At 71.9% G+C, this 19,263-nt stretch overlaps 1 protein-coding gene across 1 annotated transcript; it reads right to left on the reverse strand.

Moving 5' to 3' along the window:
- Positions 1-403: 403 nt before the first annotated feature.
- Positions 404-18,648, reverse strand: LOC128903939 (nitric oxide synthase, endothelial-like; the record flags this gene model as incomplete). The annotated part of the gene is given in 16 exon segments (XM_054187816.1): positions 404-508; positions 588-732; positions 820-893; positions 2,537-2,617; positions 2,619-2,732; positions 5,064-5,135; positions 5,137-5,166; positions 7,231-7,405; positions 9,362-9,405; positions 9,408-9,503; positions 11,637-11,778; positions 11,902-11,993; positions 13,069-13,231; positions 15,369-15,433; positions 15,435-15,512; positions 18,559-18,648. Coding segments are annotated over 16 exon segments (1,566 nt in total), but the record flags the coding sequence as incomplete, so codon positions are not given.
- Between the last annotated feature and the right edge of the window lie 615 nt (positions 18,649-19,263).

The raw sequence follows: 19,263 nt of genomic DNA on the forward strand, positions 1-19,263 counted from the left end.
CATCTCCGTCTCCATCCCCATCTCCATCTCCATCTCCATCCCCATCCCCATCTCCATCCCCATCTCATCCCCCTCTCCATCCCCATCTCATCCCCATCCCCATCTCCATCCCATCCCATCCCATCCCAACCTTATCTCCATCTCCATCCCCATCCCCATCTCCATCCCCATCCCCATCTCCATCCCCATCTCCATCCCCATCCCCATCCCCATCCCCATCCCCATCTCCATCCCCATCTCCATCTCCATCTCCATCTCCATCCCCATCCCCATCCCCATCTCCATCTCCATCTCCATCCCCATCTCCATCTCCATCCCCATCCCCATCTCCATCCCATCCCATCCCATCCCATCCCATCCCAACCTTATCTCCATCCCATCTCCACCCCACCCCACCCCTCACCTCCGCGCACTCCGGGGGGTCCCCGTTCCCAAAGGTGCTGGTGACCACCAGCACCAGGGTCTCGTGCTCCAGGGCCACCACGTCGTACTCATCCATGCACAGCACCTGCGCGGGGGACACCGGGCGGTTGGGTGACGGGGCGGGGGGAGGCGCCCGTTGCTCCCGCCCCCCATCTTCTCCCCACCTTGGGGTCGAAGGCGCGGCGGAAGAGCTGGCAGAGGTTCCAGGCGTAGGTGCGGGATTTGCCGGTCTCGGTGGCGTAGAGGATGGTGGCCTTCACCCGCCGCGCCATCACGTGGCCCATGAGCTTGGCCGAGATCTTCACGGCACTGGGGTCACGGGGGGGGACACAGAAAGTGGGGACATCTGTGGGGCGGGTCCCCCGAGGGCGGGGGGGTGGGGGTTGGGCACCCTACTTGGCCACCTCCTTGAAGGTCTTTCGCCTGGTGACGGTGGTGCCCTTGGAGACGTAGACCTTCCAGGCGTCGGGCTGTGGGGCGGGCAGGGGGTCAGCTGGGGGGCTGGGGGGTGAGGTGGCTATGGGAGCTATGGGGTCATGGGATCTATGGGGCCATGGAGCTGTGGGGTGGGGTGGCCATTGGAGCTATGGGGCCATGGAGCTGTGGGGTGGGGTGGCCATGGGAGCTATGGGGTCATGGAATCTATGGGGCCATGGAGCTATGCAGTGGTGGAACCATGGGACCTATGGGGTCATGGAATCTATGGGACCATGGAGCTATGGGGTGGTGGAACCATGGGAGCTATGGGGTCATGCAATCTATGGGCCATGGGAGCTATGGGGTCATGGAGCTATGGGGCCATGGAGCTGTGGGGTGGGGTGGCCATGGAACTATGGAGCCATGCAGCTATAGGGTCATGGAATCTATGGGGCCATGGAACTATGGGGACATGGAGCTATGGGGCTGTGGAGCTATGGGGCGGTGGGGCCATGGAATCTATGGGACCATGGAGCTATGGGGCCATAGAGCTATGGGGTGGTGGGGCCATGAAGCTATGGGGCCATGCAGCTATGGGGTCATGGAATCCATGGGGCCATGGAGCTATGGGGCCATGGAATCTATGGGGCCACAGGGCCATGGAATCTATGGGGCCATGGAGCTATGGAGTGGTGGGACCATGGAGTTATGGGGCCATGGGGCCATGGAGCTATGGGGCCATGGAGCTATGGGGTGGTGGGGCCATGGGCCCATGGAATCTATGGCGCCATGGAGCTATAGGGCCATGGAACTATGGGGCCATGGGGCTATGGGGACCATGGAATCTATGGGGCCAGGGAGCTATGAGGCCATGGAGCTATGGAGTGGTGGGACTGTGGAGTTATGGGGCCATGGGGCCATGGAGCTATGGGGCCATGGAGCTATAGGGCCATGGAACTATGGGGCCATGGGGCTATGGGGCCATGGAATCCATGAGCTATGGGGTGGTGGGACCATGGAGTTATGGGGCCATGGAGCTGTGGGGCCATAGAGCTATGGGGTGGTGGGGCCATGAAGCTATGGGGCCATGCAGCTATGGGGTCATGGAATCCATGGGGCCATGGAGCTATGGGGCCATGGAATCTATGGGGCCATGGAGCTATGGGGTGGTGGGGACCATGGAGTTATGGGGCCGTGGGGCCATGGAGCTATGGGGCCATGCAGCTATGGGGTGGTGGGGCCATGGGCCCGTGGAATCTATGGCGCCATGGAGCTATAGGGCCATGGAACTATGGGGCCATGGGCTATGGGACCATGGAATCTATGGGGCCAGGGAGCTATGAGGCCATGGAGCTATGGAGTGGTGGGACTGTGGAGTTATGGGGCCATGGGGCCATGGAGCTATGGGGCCATGGAGCTATAGGGCCATGGAACTATGGGGCCATGGGGCTATGGGGCCATGGAATCCATGGGGCCATGGAGCTATGGGGTGGTGGGACCATGGAGTTATGGGGCCATGGAGCTGTGGGGCCGTGGAGCTGTGGGGTGGTGGGGCCGTGGGATCTATGGGGCCGCGGAGCTGTGGGGTGGTGGGGCCGTGGGATCTATGGGGCCGCGGAGCTGTGGGGTGGCGGGGCCGTGGGATCTATGGGGCCGCGGAGCTGTGGGGGTGGCGTGGCCGTGGGGCTGGCCCCACCTGGTAGCGGAAGGTGGGGCAGAGCTGGTAGTTGACCATCTCCTGGTGGAAGACGGGGGTGAGGCTGCCCGAGATGGGGGGGCACGATCCAGGCCCAGTCGGCCGGGCACCCCCCCCGCGTGCGCAGCTCGTTCTCCATGTGCTTCACGAAGGACTCGGTGGCCGCGTGGTGGTCCACGATGGTCACCTTGGCCACCTGCGGGGACGGCGCGGCTGGGGGGGGGGACGGACGGCAGCGCCCAGCGGTGCCGGGGTCCCCGTGGCGGGGGGGGGGGGGGGTGTCATTGGGGGTCCCCGCGGTGGGGGGGTGCCAGGGTCCCTATGGTGGGGGGCGTTGGGGGTGGCGGTGCTGGGGGGTGTTGGGGTCCCGGTGCTGGGAGTGTGGGGGTCCCGGTGCCGGGGGGTGTTGGGGGTCCCGGTGCCGTGGGTGTTGGGGGTCCCGGTGCTGGGGGTTGTTGGGGGTCCCGTCTCAGGGGGTGTGGGGGGTCCCGTCTCAGGGGTGTTGGGGGTCCCGTCTCAGGGGTGTGGGGGTCCCAGTGCCGTGGGTGTTGGGGGTCCCTATGCCGGGGGTTGTTGGGGGTCCCGTCTCAGGGGTGTTGGGGGTCCCGTCTCAGGGGTGTGGGGGTCCCGGTGCCGGGGCCGTGGGGGTCCCGTCTATGGGGTGTTGGGGGGTCCCGTCTCAGGGGTGTGGGGGTCCCGGTGCCGGGGGTTGTTAGGGGTCCCGTCTCAGGGGTGTTGTTGGGGGTCCCGTCTCAGGGGTGTGGGGGGTCCCGGTGCCGGGGGGTGTTGGGGGTCCTGTCTCAGGGGTGTGGGGGTCCCGTCTCAGGGGTGTTGGGGGTCCCCGTGCCGGGGGGTGTTGGGGTCCTGGTGCCGTGGGTGTTGGGGGTCCCGTCTCAGGGGTGTGGGGGGGTCCCGGTGCCGGGGGGCGTTGGGGGTCCCCGTGCCGGGGGTTGTTGGGGGTCCTGTCTCAGGGGTGTTGGGGGTCCCGTCTCAGGGGTGTTGGGGTCCCGGTGCCGGGGGTTGTTGGGGGGTCCCGTCTCAGGGGTGTTGGGGGTCCCGTCTCAGGGGTGTTGGGGGTCCCGTCTCAGGGGTGTGGGGGGTCCCGGTGCCGGGGGTTGTTGGGGGTCCCGTCTCAGGGTTGTTGGGGGTCCCGTCTCAGGGGTGTGGGGGTCCCGGTACCGGGGGTTGTTGGGGGGTCCCGTCTCAGGGGTGTTGTTGGGGGGTCCCGTCTCAGGGGTGGGGGGGTCCCGGTGCCGGGGGTTGTTGGGGGGTCCCGTCTCAGGGGTGTGGGGGGTCCCGTCTCAGGGGTGTTGGGGGGTCCCCGTGCTGGAGGGTGTGGGAGTGGCAGTGCCGGGGGGTGTTGGGGGGTCCCGGTGCTGGGGGTTGTTGGGGGTCCCGTCTCAGGGGTGTTGGGGGTCCTGTCTCAGGGGTGTGGGGGTCCCTGTGCTGGGGGGTGTTGGGGGTCCCGTCTCAGGGGTGTTGGGGGGTCCCCGGTGCCGGGGGTTGTTGGGGGTCCCGTCTCAGGGGTGTTGGGGGTCCCGTCTCAGGGGGTGTGGGGGTCCCGGTGCCGGGGCCGTGGGGGTCCCGTCTCAGGGGTGTTGGGGGTCCCGTCTCAGGGGTGTGGGGGTCCCGGTGCCGGGGGTTGTTAGGGGTCCCGTCTCAGGGGTGTTGTTGGGGGTCCCGTCTCAGGGGTGTGGGGGTCCCGGTGCCGGGGGGTGTTGGGGGTCCTGTCTCAGGGGTGTGGGGGTCCCGTCTCAGGGGTGTTGGGGGTCCCCGTGCCGGGGGGTGTTGGGGTCCTGGTGCCGTGGGTGTTGGGGGTCCCGTCTCAGGGGTGTGGGGGGGGTCCCGGTGCCGGGGGGCGTTGGGGGTCCCCGTGCCGGGGGTTGTTGGGGGTCCTGTCTCAGGGGTGTTGGGGGTCCCGTCTCAGGGGTGTTGGGGTCCCGGTGCCGGGGGTTGTTGGGGGTCCCGTCTCAGGGGTGTTGGGGGGTCCCGTCTCAGGGGTGTTGGGGGTCCCGTCTCAGGGGTGTGGGGGTCCCGGTGCCGGGGGTTGTTGGGGGTCCCGTCTCAGGGTTGTTGGGGGTCCCGTCTCAGGGGTGTGTGGGGGTCCCGGTACCGGGGGTTGTTGGGGGGTCCCGTCTCAGGGGTGTTGTTGGGGGGTCCCGTCTCAGGGGTGGGGGGGGTCCCGGTGCCGGGGGTTGTTGGGGGTCCCGTCTCAGGGGTGTGGGGGGTCCCGTCTCAGGGGTGTTGGGGGTCCCCGTGCTGGAGGGTGTGGGAGTGGCAGTGCCGGGGGGTGTTGGGGGTCCCGGTGCTGGGGGTTGTTGGGGGTCCCGTCTCAGGGGTGTTGGGGGTCCTGTCTCAGGGGTGTGGGGGTCCCTGTGCTGGGGGGTGTTGGGGGTCCCGTCTCAGGGGTGTTGGGGGTCCCGGTGCCGGGGGTTGTTGGGGGGTCCCGTCTCAGGGGTGTTGGGGGTCCCGTCTCAGGGGTGTGGGGGTCCCGTCTCAGGGCCGTGGGGGTCCCGGGGGTGCGCACCTGGAAGCTGTGCAGCACGGCCACGTTCACCTCCAGCGCAGCCCGGTCCTTCCAGAGGGACGTGGTGGGTGCCCGTGTCCAGCCCCATGCGCCGCGCCACCTCCTGCGGGGGGGGCCCGCCTGGGGGTCAGCGGGGGGCGGGGGGCTTTGGGGGGGTCGGGGGGGATGGGGGGCTTTGGGGGGGTCAATGGGGTGGGGGGTGTTGGGAGGTCAATGGGGCAGGGGGGGAGTTTGGGGGTCAGCGGGGGGCGGGGGGTGGTTTGGGGGGGGTCGGTTCGGCACGGGGGGGGTTGGGGGGTCGGTGGGGGATGGGGGTCTTTGGGGGGGTCAGTGGGGCTGGGGGGGTTGGGGGGTCAGTGGGGTGCAGGGGTCTTTGGGGGGTCAGTGGGGCTGGGGGGGGGTTGGGGGGTCAGTGGGGTGCAGGGGGCTTTGGGGGGTCGGTGGGGATGGGGGGCTTTGGGGGGGTCAATGGGGTGGGGGGTGTTGGGAGGTCAATGGGGCAGGGGGGGAGTTTGGGGGTTCAGTGGGGGGCGGGGGGGGTTTGGGGGGTCGGTGGGGGATGGGGGGGCTTTGGGGGGTCGGTGGGGCTGGGGGGGGTTGGGGGGTCAGTGGGGTGCGGGGGGCTTTGGGGGGTCGGTGGGGCGCGGGGGGGGTCAGGCAGGGGTTCCCCACGGCTGGGGGGCAGGTCGGGGGGCTGGGCGAGGGGGGGTTTGGGGGTCGGTGGGGCATGGGGGGCTCAGCCATGGGGGGGGCTGGGGGGGATCGGTGGGGCTGGGGGGGGAGGTTTGGGGGGGGTTGGATGGGGTGGGGGGGCTCGGCCGGAGGGGTCTGGGGGGTCGCTGGGGCTGGGGGGGTTTGGCCGGGGGGGAGGGTTGGGGGTCGTTGGGGGGAGTTGGGGGGGCGTTGGGGCGGGGGGTTTGGGGGGGGTCGGGGGATGTTGGGGGGTTGGGGGTCCGTAGGGTGGGGGGGGGCGGGGGGTCGGTGGGGCTGGGGGGGGAGTTTGGGGGGGGGTCAGTGGGGTGTGGGGGGGGTTGGGGGGGATCAGTGGGGCTGGGGGTTTCAGCCGGGAGGGGGGGGGGTTGGGGGTCGGTGGGGCAGGGGGTTTGGGGGGGTCGGTGGGGCTGGGTGGGGAGTTTGGGGGGGTTCAGTGGGGCGGGGAGGGGTTTGGGGGGATCAGTGGGGTGGCGGGGGGGGAAGGGGCTGGGGGTTTGGTGGGGCGGGGGGGGCTTGGGGGGGTCGGTGGGGGTCGGTGGGTCGGGGGGTTTGGGGGGGTCGGTGGGGTGCGTCGTGTGGGGGGGTTGTGGATCAGTGGGGCTGGGGGGTTTCGGCCGGGGGGGGGGAGGTTGGGGGTCGTTGGGGCGGGGGGTTAGGGGGGGTCGATGGGGTGGGGGGGGGGATTTGGGGGTCAGTGGGGCTGGGGGGGGTTGGGCCGGGGGGGGGGTTGGGGGTCTGTGGGGCAGGGGTTTGGGGGGTCGGGGGTGTGTGGGGCGGTTGGGGGTCAGCGGGGGCAGGGCGGGGTTCGGCCGGGGGGGGCGGTTTGGGGGGTGGATGGGTTGTGGGGGGGGTTGGGGGTCAGTGGGGCTGGGGGGGGTTCGGCCGGGGGGGGGGAGTTGGGGGTCGGTGGGGTGCGTGTGGGGGGGTTGTGGATCAGTGGGGCTGGGGGGGTTCGGCCGGGGGGGGTGTTTGGGGGGGTCGGTGGGGCTGGGGGGGGGGGGTTGTGGGTCGGTGGGGCTGGGGGGGGTCGGTGGGGTGTGTGTGGGGGGGTTGTGGGTCGGTGGGGCTGGGGGGGGTTCTGCCGGGGGGGGGGGGAGTTTGGGGGGGGGTCGGTGGGGTGCGTGTGGGGGGGTTGTGGATCAGTGGGGCTGGGGAGGGTTGGGGGGGCGGTGGGGGGGAGTTGGGGATCAGTGGGGCTGAGGGGGTTTAGGTCGGGGGGGGGGAGTTGGGGGTCGGTGGGGCCGGGGGGGGTCGTTGGGTGGGGGGGTTGTAGATCAGTGGGGCTGGGGGGGTTTGGCCGGGGGGGGAGTTTGGGGGGGTCGGTGGGGGTGCGTGGGGGGGGGGTTGTGGGTCGGTGGGGCTGGGGGGGGTTCGGCCGGGGGGGGGGGGTGTTTGGGGGGGTCGTTGGGGTGCGTGGGGGGGTTGTGGGTCGGGGGGGGGGCTGGGGGGGCACCGGCAGCAGGTCGTAGCGCTGGGGGTCGCAGAGGTTGCGGGCGCCGATCTCGCTGCTCATGTACCAGCCGTTGAAGGGGGCGGCCGGGAACTGCAGCCCCCCGATCTCCAGCAGCATGTTGGACACGGCCGGCAGCGCGTGCCAGCGCAGCCCCAGCGCCCCGAACCACGGCAGCCTGCGTGTGGGGCAGGACCCACGGCTGACCCACGGCCGGCCCACGGCTGACCCACGCGTGCCCCAAAACTGCCATGTACCGCCCCAAAACAGACCCACAGGGCCCCAAAACAGCCCCACGCCAGCGCAGCCCCAGCGCCCCGAACCACGGCAGCCTGCGTGTGGGGCAGGACCCACGGCTGACCCACGGCCGACCCACGGCCGACCCACGGCTGGCCCACACGTACCCCAAAACAGCCCCATACTGCCCCAAAACAGACCCACAGGGCCCCAAAACAGCCCCACGCCAGCGCAGCCCCAGCGCCCCGAACCACGGCAGCCTGCGTGTGGGGCAGGACCCACGGCTGACCCACGGCCGGCCCACGCCTGACCCACACGTACCCCAAAACAGCCTCATACTGCCCCAAAACAGACCCACAGGGCCCCAAAACAGCCCCACGCCAGCGCAGCCCCAGCGCCCCGAACCACGGCAGCCTGCGTGTGGGGCAGGACCCACGGCTGACCCACGGCCGGCCCACGGCTGGCCCACGGCTGGCCCACACGTACCCCAAAACAGCCCCATACTGCCCCAAAACGGACCCACAGGGCCCCAAAACAGCCCCACGCCAGCGCAGCCCCAGCGCCCCGAACCACGGCAGCCTGCGTGTGGGGCAGGACCCACGGCTGACCCACGGCTGGCCCACGGCTGACCCACACGTACCCCAAGACAACCCCATAGGGCCCCAAAACAGCCCCACACCAGCCCCACGCCAGCTCCCCGAACCATGTCAGCCTGTGTGTGGGGCAGGATACGGCTGGGACCCACACCTGCTCCACACCTGACCCACATCTGCCCCCCACGCACCCCACATCTGCCCCACACCAGCCCCACTGGGCAGCTGGGTCTCCCCAAACCGCTCCAGCCTGTGTGTGGGGTGGGCTCCGGCTGGGGACCCACAGCAGCCCCACAACAGCCCCACACATGCCCCATATCGCCCCACCCCAGCCCCACACCACCCTATGCCGACCCCATCCCAACCCCATACTGCCCCATGCCAGCCCCACGCATGCCCCATACCACCCCACCCCAGCCCCACAGCAGCCCCACAGCGATCCCATACTGCCCCACACCAGCTCCATACCACCCCACGTCAGCCCCACACCGCCCCCCCTCCAGCCCCATGCCACACTATGCCAGCCCCACACCATCCCCATCCTGCCCCACACATGCCCCATCCCGCCCCACAGCCGCCCCACACGTGCCCCATACTGCCCCACAGCAGCCCCACCCCACCCCAGCCCCACAGCGGTCCCATACTGCCCCACAGCAGCCCCACACGTGCCCCATACTGCCCCACAGCAGCCCCACCCCACCCCAGCCCCACAGCGGTCCCATACTGCCCCACAGCAGCCCCACACGTGCCCCATCCCACCCCACCGCAGCCCCACAGCGGCCCCATCCCACCCCACAGCCGCCCCACACGTGCCCCATACTGCCCCACAGCAGCCCCACCCCACCCCAGCCCCACAGCGGCCCCATACTGCCCCACAGCAGCCCCACACGTGCCCCATCCCCCCCCAGCCCAGCCCCACAGCGGCCCCATCCTGCCCCACAGCCGCCCCACACGTGCCCCATACTGCCCCACAGCAGCCCCACACGTGCCCCATCCCACCCCAGCCCAGCCCCACAGCGGCCCCATCCCGCCCCACAGCCGCCCCACACGTGCCCCAGCCCACCCCATCCCAGCCCCACAGCGGCCCCATCCCGCCCCACAGCCGCCCCACGCGTGCCCCATACTGCCCCACAGCAGCCCCACACGTGCCCCAGCCCACCCCATCCCAGCCCCACAGCGGCCCCATCCCGCCCCACACCGCCCCACAGCCGCCCCATCTCCCCGCGGCGGTTCCCCACCCCATCTGGGGGTCTGACCCCCCGGTACCCCCCGCCCCAGGCCCTGGGGGTCCCAGCCCCACTCACGTGGGGTGCTGCAGCGGCACCTCCAGGACGAGCTCGGGGGGGCAGCGGGGAAGAGCTCGGGGGGCTCCTCGGGGCCCTGCAGCAGCAGCGGCAGCACGTCGAAGCGGCCGCCGCCGGGGGTCCAGCCGTGCTGGATGCAGAGCTGGGGGGGCAGAGGCTCAGCGCGGGGGGTGGCGCGGGGGGTGCCGTGTGGGGTGACGTGGGGGTTGCATGGGGGGCACAGGGGGTCGGGGGTGTGGGGTGACACAGGGGTGACACGGGGAGGTGACACGGGGGGCAGAGGGGGTCAGGGGGGTGACATGGGGGTGGCGCGGGGGGTGACGTGTGGGGTGACGTGGGGGTTGCATGGGGGGCACAAGGCATCCAAGGGGTGTGGGGTGACACAGGGAGGTGACACGGGGGGTGCCATGGGGGGCACAGGGGATCAGGGGGGCGTGGGGTGACACAGGGGTGACATGGGGGGTGACACGGGGGGTGACATGGGGGGCACAGGGGGTCGGGGGTGTGGGGTGACACAGGGAGGTGACACTGGGGGTGACACGGGGGGCACAGGGGGTCAGGGGGGCGTGGGGTGACACAGGGGGTGACATGGGGGGCACAGGGGGTCAGGGGTGTGGGGTGGCATGGGGGGGTGACACGGGGAGGTGACACGGGGGGCAGAGGGGGTCAGGGGGGTGACATGGGGGTGACACGGGGTGACACGGGGGGCAGAGGGGGTCAGGGGGGTGACATGGGGGTGACACGGGGGGTGACGTGGGGTGACATGGGGGTTGCATGGGGGGCACAAGGGATCAAGGAGTGTGGGGTGACACAGGGGCTGACATGGGGGGCACAGGGGGTCGGGGGTGTGGGGTGGCATGGGGGGGTGACACGGGGAGGTGACACAGGGGCTGACATGGGGGGCACAGGGGGTCGGGGGTGTGGGGTGGCATGGGGGGGTGACACGGGGAGGTGACGCTGGGGGTGACATGGGGGGCACAGGGGGGTCAGGGGGGGCGTGGGGTGACACAGGGGGTGACGCATGGTGTGACATGGGGGGTGACGTGGGGGGTGACCTAGGGATGACGTGGGGTGGCACAGGGGGTGCCGTGGGTTGGGGGGGGTGACACAGAGGGTGACGTGGGGGGCACAAGGGTCACGGGGTGTGGGGTGACATGTGGGGTGACACAGGGGGTGACACGGGGGGCACAGAGGATCCCGGGGGTGTCAGGGGGTGACATGTGGGGTGACACGGGTGGTGACGTGGGGGGCACAGGGGGCCAGGGGGGTGTTGGGGGGGTGTCGCACAGGGGGTGACATGGGGGTGCCAGGTCGGGGGGTGCCGTGGGTCGGGGGGGTGACCTGGGGGTGACACGGGGGGTGACGTGTGGGGTGACGCGGGGGGGTGTCTCGGGGGGGTGCTGTGGGTCGGAGGGGTGACATGGGGTGACGGGGGGGTGTCCCACGAGGGGTGTCCTGGGGGGGGGGGGGTGCCATGGGTCGGGGGGTGCTGTGGGTCGGTGGGGTGACATGTGGGGTGACGTAAGGTGTCCCATGGGGGGGTGCCGTGGGTCGGGGCGTGCCATGGGTCAGGGTGTGTGTCCCGTGGGGGGTGCCATGGGTCGGGGGGGTGTCCCATGGGGGTGCCGTGGGTCGGGGGGGGTGTGTGTGTCCCATGGGGGTGCCATGGGTCAGGGGGGGTGTGTCCCATGGGGGGGTGCCGTGGGTCAGGGTGTGTGTCCCGTAGGGGTGCCGTGGGTCGGGGGGTGCCATGGGTCAGGGTGTGTGTCTCATGGGGGGGTGCCGTGGGACGGGGGGGCGTCCCGTGGGGGTGCCGTGGGTCGGGGATGCCGTGGGTCGGGGGGGTGTCCCGTGGGGGGGTGCCATGGGTTGGGGGTGCCGTGGGTCGGGGGTGTGTCCCGTGGGGATGCTGTGGGTCGGGGGGTGCCGTGGGTCGGGGATGCCGTGGGTCGGGGGGGGTGTCCCGTGGGGGTGCTGTGGGTCGGGGGTGCCGTGGGTCAGGGTGTGTGTCCCGTGGGGGTGCCGTGGGTCGGGGGTGCCGTGGGTCGGGGGGGCGTCCCGTGGGGGTGCCGTGGGTCGGGGGGTGCCGTGGGTCAGGGTGTGTGTCCCATGGGGGGGTGCCGTGGGTCGGGGGTGCCGTGGGTCGGGGGTGTGTCCCATGGGGGGGTGCCGTGGGTCGGGGGTGCCGTGGGTCAGGGTGTGTGTCCCATGGGGGGGTGCCGTGGGTCGGGGGATGCCGTGGGTCGGGGGTGCCGTGGGTCGGGGGCGCGCGCACCTCGGTGATGTCGGCGTTGGCGGGGTCCCCGCGCACGGAGCCGTCGGGCTGGCGGTACCCCGCGTACCGGATCAGCTGCGGGTTCCAGATGCGGAAATCGCCGCGGCCGGGGGTCCGCGGGGGGAAGATGGTGATGGCCGACCTGGGGGGGACACGGAGGGGGGACACGATGGGGACACCGCCCCACACCCACCCGCACACCCACGCGCGCGTGTGGGGCAGGGGGTCGCCCGCGCCGGGGGTCCCGGCCTACGCGGGGCCTCACCGGATGTTGCCGCGGTTGGTGGCGAACTGGATGTGGGAGCAGAGGAACCCGAACATCTCCCCCACGCTGGCGCAGTCCCGCGCGTCGAACACCTGGGGGGCACGGGGGGGGTCGGGCTCACGAAGGACCCCCCCCCACACACACACACACACACACAACCCGCCCCGTGGGGCGCCCGCCTCGGGGACGTGGGGCGGGAACCGTGGGGCAGGGGTCCCCGTGGGGCGGGGGTCCCTGGGAGGTGGGTCTCCCCATAGGGCAGGGGGTCCCCGTGGGGCAGGGGTCCCCGTGAGGTGGGGGTCCCCATGGCTTGGGGGTCCCCAGGAGGTGGGTCTCCCCATAGGGCAGGGGGGTCCCCATGGGTTGGGGGTCCCTGTGTGATGGGTCTCCCATGGGGCGGGTGGTCTCCCCATAGGGCAGGGGGTCCCCATGGCTTGGGGGTCCCTGTGTGATGGGTCTCCCCATGTGATGGGTCTCCCCGTGGGGCCGGGGGCCTCCCCATGGGTTAGGGGTCCCTGTGGGTTGGGGGTCCCTGTGGGGCTGGGAGTCCCCATGTGATGGGTGTCCCCATGGGTCACAGGTCCCCGTGGGTCGGGGGTCCCCGTGGGTCGGGGGTCCCTGTGGGGCTGGGAGTCCCCATGGGTTGGGTGTCCCCATGGGTCGGGTGTCCCCATGGGTCAGGTTTCCCCATGGGTCAGGTTTCCCCGTGGGTCGAGTGTCCCCGTGGGTCGCGGGTCCCCGTGGGTCAGGTTTCCCCATGGGTCAGGTTTCCCCGTGGGTCGGGGGGTCCCTGTGGGGCTGGGAGTCCCCATGGGTCGGGTGTCCCCGTGGGTCAGGTTTCCCCATGGGTCGGGTGTCCCCGTGGGTCGGGTTTCCCCATGGGTCGAGTGTCCCCATGGGTCAGGTTTCCCCGTGGGTCGGGTTTCCCTGTGGGTTGGGTGTCCCCGTGGGTCAGGTTTCCCCGTGGGTCAGGTTTCCCCGTGGGTCGGGGGTCCCCGTGGGTCGCGGGTCCCCGTGGGTCGCGGGTCGCCGTGGGTCGGGTGTCCCCATGGGTCAGGTGCCCCCATGGGTCGAGTGTCCCCGTGGGTCGGGTGCCCCCATGGGTCGGGTGTCCCCGTGGGTCGGGTGTCCCCGTGGGTCGGGGGTCGCCGTGGGGCCGCCCCCCACCTGCAGCTTGTTCCACTGGATGCGCCCCACGCAGCGCGCGGCGTTGCGCCAGGCCTGTTTGGCGCCGAAGGCCAGCTCGGGGCCCAGCAGCCGGTAGGTGCCGGTGGCGGCGATGGCGGCCTCCACCTCCCGCAGCCGCTGGGCGTGCGCCGGCGAGTTCTCCCTGCGGCACCCGCGTCACCCCCGCGCCCCACGCACAGCCCCGCGCGCGGACGTGGGGCGCCGTGGGGCAGGGCGGGGATGGGGGGTGTCTTGGGAAGGGACGGGGATGCAGGGTGCTATGGGGCAGGGATGGGGATGTGGGGCGCCGTGGGGCAGGGGCAGGGATGGGGGGTGTCTTGGGAAGGGACGGGGATGCGGGGCGCCATGGGGCAGGGGCAGGGATGTGGGGCGCCGTGGGGCAGGGGCAGGGATGTGGGGCGCCATGGGGAAGGGCAGGGATGGGGGGTGTCTTGGGAAGGGACAGGGATGCGGGGCGCCATGGGGCAGGGGCAGGGACGTGGGGCGCCGTGGGGCAGGGCGGGGATGTGGGGCGCCATGGGGCAGGGATGGGGATGTGGGGCGCCATGGGGCAGGGATGGGGATGTGGAGCGCCATGGGGAAGGGATGGGGATGTGGGGCGCCATGGGGCAGGGACAGGGATGTGGGGCGCCATGGGGAAGGGCGGGGATGGGGGGTGTCTTGGGAAGGGACAGGGATGCGGGGCGCCATGGGACAGGGGCAGGGACGTGGGGCGCCGTGGGGCAGGGCGGGGATGTGGGGTGTCTTGGGGAAGGGACGGGGATGTGGGGCACCATGGGGCAGGGATGGGCCTATGGGGCACAGGCGGGGATGTGGAGCACCATGGGGCAGGGATGAGGATGTGGGGCACTATGGGGCAGGGATGGGGATGTGGGGCACTGTGGGGCAGGGGCAGGGATGTGGGGCGCCATGGGGCAGGGACGGGGATGGGGCTATGGGGTACTTTGGGCCAAGGTTGGGGATATGGGGTGCCCCACAGCAGGAATGGACATTTGGGGTGCTCTGGGGCAGGGTGTGGGGCGCTGTGGGTCAGTGCTGTGGCTGTGGGGGTGCCGTGGGTGGCTATGGGGCAGTGATGGGGCGGCGGGTGGTGGTGGGGCTGTGATGGGGCAGCTATGGGGCGGCCATGGGGTGGCGATGGGATGGCCATGGGGCAGTTATGGGGCGGCCGTGGGGCGGCTATGGGGTGGTTATGGGGTGGCAATGGGGCAGTTATGGGGCAGCTATGGGTTGGCGATGGGGCAGCTATGGGGTGGCAATGGGGCGCCTATAGGGTGGCTATGGGTGGGCCATGGGGCAGTTATGGGGCAGCTATGGGGTGGCGATGGGATGGCCATGGGGTGGCTATGGGGCGCCTATGGGGCCCCTATGGGTGGGCCATGGGGCAGTTATGGGGTGGTCATGGGGTGGCTATGGGTTGGCCATGGGGCAGTTATGGGGCGGCTATGGGGTGGCAATGGGGTGGCCATGGGGCGGCTATGGGGTAGCTATGGGGCGGCTATGGGGTGGCCATGTGGTGGTGATGGGGTGGCCATGGGGCAGTTATGGGGTGGCTATGGGGTGGCGATGGGGCACCTATGGGGTGGCTATGGGTGGGCATGGGGCAGTTATGGGGTGGCCATGGGGCGGTTATGGGGTGGCTATGGGGTGGCCATGGGGCAGTTATGCGGCAGTTATGGGGTGGCCATGTGGCGGTGATGGGGCGGCTCTGGGTGGCCATGGGGCAGTCATGGGGCAGTCACGGGGTGGCCGTGGGGCGGGTCTGGGTGGCCGTGGGGCAGTCACGGGTGGCCGTGGGGCGGGTCTGGGTGGCCGTGGGGCAGTCACGGGGTGGCTGTGGGGCGGTGATGGGGTGGCCATGGGGCAGTTATGGGGTGGCTATGGGGCGGTGATGGGGTGGCCATGGGGCGGTGATGGGGCGGATCTGGGTGGCCGTGGGGCAGTCACGGGGCGGCCGTGGGGCGGTGATGGGGTGGCCGTGGGGCAGTCACGGGTGGCCGTGGGGCGGGTCTGGGTGGCCGTGGGGCAGTCACGGGTGGCCGTGGGGCGGTGATGGGGCGGTGATGGGGTGGCCCGTGGGGCAGTCACGGGTGGCCGTGGGGCGGGTCTGGGTGGCCGTGGGGCAGTCACGGGGTGGCTGTGGGGCGGTGATGGGGTGGCCATGGGGCAGTTATGGGGTGGCTATGGGGCGGTGATGGGGTGGCCATGGGGCGGTGATGGGGCGGGTCTGGGTGGCCGTGGGGCAGTCACGGGTGGCCGTGGGGCGCCGTGGGGCTGACCGTCGCAGGGAGCGGTGGTACTGGGTGATGAAGTCCCGCGCCAGCGCCAGCAGCTCCTGGGGGGGGCCGGGGGCCCTCGGGGGGGGGCAGCGGCCGCGGCAGCACCAGGGAGCCCAGGCAGCGGCGCCCCGAGCACGGGCCCTCCTGGGGACACGGCGTGACCCACGGACACGCGGACACGCGGACGGACACGCGGACGGACACGCGGACGGACACATGGACGGACACGCGGACACGCGGACGGACACGCGGACGGACACGCGGACACACGGACACGCGGACACACGGACACGCGGACGGACACGCGGACGGACACGCGGACACACGGACACGCGGACACACGGACACGCGGACACACCCACGGACGGACATGCGGACACACGGACACGCGGACACACGGACACGCGGACACACCCACGGACGGACACGCGGACACACGGAGCCACGGACACACCCACGGACAGACACGCGGACACACGGACACGCGGACACACGGACACACCCATGGACGGACACACGGACACATGGACACGCGGACGGACACGCAGACACACGGACACACGGAGCCGCGGACACACGGACACATGGACACACCCACGGACGGACACGCGGACACACGGACACACGGACACACGGACACGCGGACACACGGACACACGGACACGCGGACGGACACATGGACGGACACACGGACACACGGACACATGGACACACGGACGGACCCACGGAGAGACACATGGACACACGGAGCCACAGACACACGGACACACGGACAGACACACGGACACACGGACGGACCCACAGATGGACACACGGACACACGGAGCCACGGACACACGGACGGACACACGGACGGACACACGGACACATGGACACACGGACAGACCCACGGATGGACACATGGACACACGGACAGATCCACGGACAGACGGACGGACCCACAGACGGACACACGGACACATGGACAGACCCATGGACGGACACACGGGCACACGGACACACAGACACAAGCACAGACCCACGGACACACGGACACACAGATGGACACACGGACGGACCCACGGACAGACCCACGGACACACGGACCCACACGCAGACCCACGGACAGACCCACGGACAGACCCACGGACACATGGACCCACAGACAGACCCACAGCCCCAGCCCCACATCCGCACGCCCTGCGCCCCCCATCCCGCACCCCCACGTCCTTCACCCCCCCCAACCCCTGCACCCCCAGCCCCACATCTCTGCACACCCCCCCGTGCCCCCCAGCCCCACACCCCCCAGCCCCACAGCCCCAGCCCTACCTCTCTGCCCCCCAGCCCCACACCCTTTGCCCCCCCCGTGCCCCCCAGCCCCATCTCCTGCCCCACACCCTCAGCCCCACACCCCCAACCCCCATCTCTCCCCCCCGTGCCCCCCATCTCTCCCCCCCGGCACCCCCCAGCCCCATATCCCGCCCCACACCCCCAGCCCCACACTCCCCAGCCCCCATCTCTCCCCCTCCCGTGCCCCACAGCCCCACACCCCCAGCTCCCCATCTCTCCCCCCCCTGCGCCCCCCAGCCCCCCATCTCCCCCCCTGCGCCCCTCAGCCCCACACCCCACCCCACACCCCCAGCCCCACAGTCCCCAGCCCCCATCTCTCCCCCCCGTGCCCCCGAGGCCCATCTCCCACCCCACACCCCCAGCCCCACACCCCCAGCCCCATCTCCCGCCCCACACCCCCAGCCCCACACCCCCAGCCCCACACCCCCAGCCCCACACTCCCCAGCCCCCCATCTCTCCCCCCCCGCGCCCCCCAGCCCCCCATCTCCCGCCCCACACCCCCAGCCCCACACCCCCAGCCCCCCATCTCCCGCCCCGCACCCCCAGCCCCACACCCCCAGCCCCACACCCCCAGCCCCATCTCCCGCCCCACACCCCCAGCCCCACACTCCCCAGCCCCCCATCTCTCCCCCCCCGCGCCCCCCAGCCCCCCATCTCCCGCCCCACACCCCCAGCCCCCACACCCCCAGCCCCCCATCTCTCCCCCCCCGCGCCCCCAGCCCCCCATCTCCCGCCCCACACCCCCAGCCCCACACCCCCAGCCCCATCTCCCGCCCCACACCCCCAGCCCCACACTCCCCAGCCCCCCATCTGTCCCCCCCGCGCCCCCCAGCCCCCCATCTCCCGCCCCACACCCCCAGCCCCACACCCCCAGCCCCACACTCCCCAGCCCCCCCATCTCCCGCCCCGCGCCCCCAGCCCCACACCCTCAGCCCCATCTCCCCCCCCGTGCCCCCCAGCCCCACACTCCCCAGCCCCCCATCTCCCGCCCCACACCCCCAGCCCCACACCCCCAGCCCCATCTCCCGCCCCGCGCCCCCAGCCCCCCATCTCCCTCCCCACACCCCCAGCCCCACACTCCCCAGCCCCCCATCTCTCCCCCCCCTGCGCCCCCCAGCCCCCCATCTCCCGCCCCACACCCCCAGCCCCACACCCCCAGCCCCCCATCTCCCGCCCTGCACCCCCAGCCCCACACTCCCCAGCCCCCCATCTCCCGCCCCACACCCCCAGCCCCACACCCCCAGCCCCACACTCCCCAGCCCCCCATCTCCCGCCCCACACCCCCAGCCCCACACCCCCAGCCCCACACCCCCAGCCCCATCTCCCGCCCCACACCCCCAGCCCCACACTCCCCAGCCCCCCATCTCTCCCCCCCCGCGCCCCCCAGCCCCCCATCTCCCGCCCCACACCCCCAGCCCCACACTCCCCAGCCCCACACCCCCAGCCCCATCTCCCGCCCCACACCCCCAGCCCCCCCCCCACACTCCCCCAGCCCCCCATCTCCCGCCCCACACCCCCAGCCCCACACCCCCAGCCCCACACTCCCCAGCCCCCCATCTCCCGCCCCACACCCCCAGCCCCACACTCCCCAGCCCCACACCCCCAGCCCCATCTCCCACCCCGCACCCCCAGCCCCACACCCTCAGCCCCATCTCCCCCCCCGTGCCCCCCAGCCCCACACTCCCCAGCCCCCCATCTCCCGCCCCACACCCCCAGCCCCCCATCTCTCCTCCCCCCCGCGCCCCCCAGCCCCCCATCTCCCGCCCCGCGCCCCCAGCCCCACACCCTCAGCCCCATCTCCCCCCCCCGTGCCCCCCAGCCCCACACCCCCAGCCCCACACCCCAGCCCCCCCAGCCCCACCGGCAGCCCCTCGGCGCAGAGCGTGTCGTAGCCGATGCTCCCCGTCTGCCAGTTCTTCAGCCGCGCGAACCGGGGGGGCTCCGCCGGGCGGGGGGGGGGGCGCGGGGCTGGGGGGGACACGGCCATGAGCCCCACACCCCCCCCTCCCCCACTCAGTGGGACCCCGGGACCCCCTGGGGACAGAGACACCCCCCCCACCCCCCCCGGGGGGCGCTGGGGAGAATGGGGGGCACTGGGGGGGCGGGGGGACACTGGGATCGGGGGGGGGGGGGGTGCTGTGGGGCCAGGACGGGGGCTGTGGGGCTGAGCTGTGGGGCTGCGGGTCTGGGCTGTGGGGCTATGATGGAGGATGTGGGTCTGAGCTGTGGGGCTGGGCTGTGGGGCTGGGATGGAGCTGTAGGGCTGATCTGTGGGGGGGGGCCGTGGGGCTGAGCTGTGGGGCTGGGCTGTGGGGCTGATCTGTGGGGCTATGATGGAGTATGTGGGGCTGAGCTGTGGGGCTGGGCTGTGGGGCTGGGATGGAGCTGTAGGGCTGATCTGTGGGGGGGGTTGTGGGGCTGAGCTGTGGGGCTGGGCTGTGGGGCTGATCTGTGGGTCCGAGCTGTGGGTCCGAGCTGTGGGGCTGCAGGGCTGAGCTGTGGGGCTATGATGGAGGATGTGGGTCTGATCTGTGGATCTGATCTGTGGGGCCGAGCTGTGGGGCTA

Source organism: Rissa tridactyla, unplaced genomic scaffold (assembly GCF_028500815.1).
Source record: "Rissa tridactyla isolate bRisTri1 unplaced genomic scaffold, bRisTri1.patW.cur.20221130 scaffold_767, whole genome shotgun sequence".
NCBI lineage: Eukaryota > Metazoa > Chordata > Aves > Charadriiformes > Laridae > Rissa > Rissa tridactyla.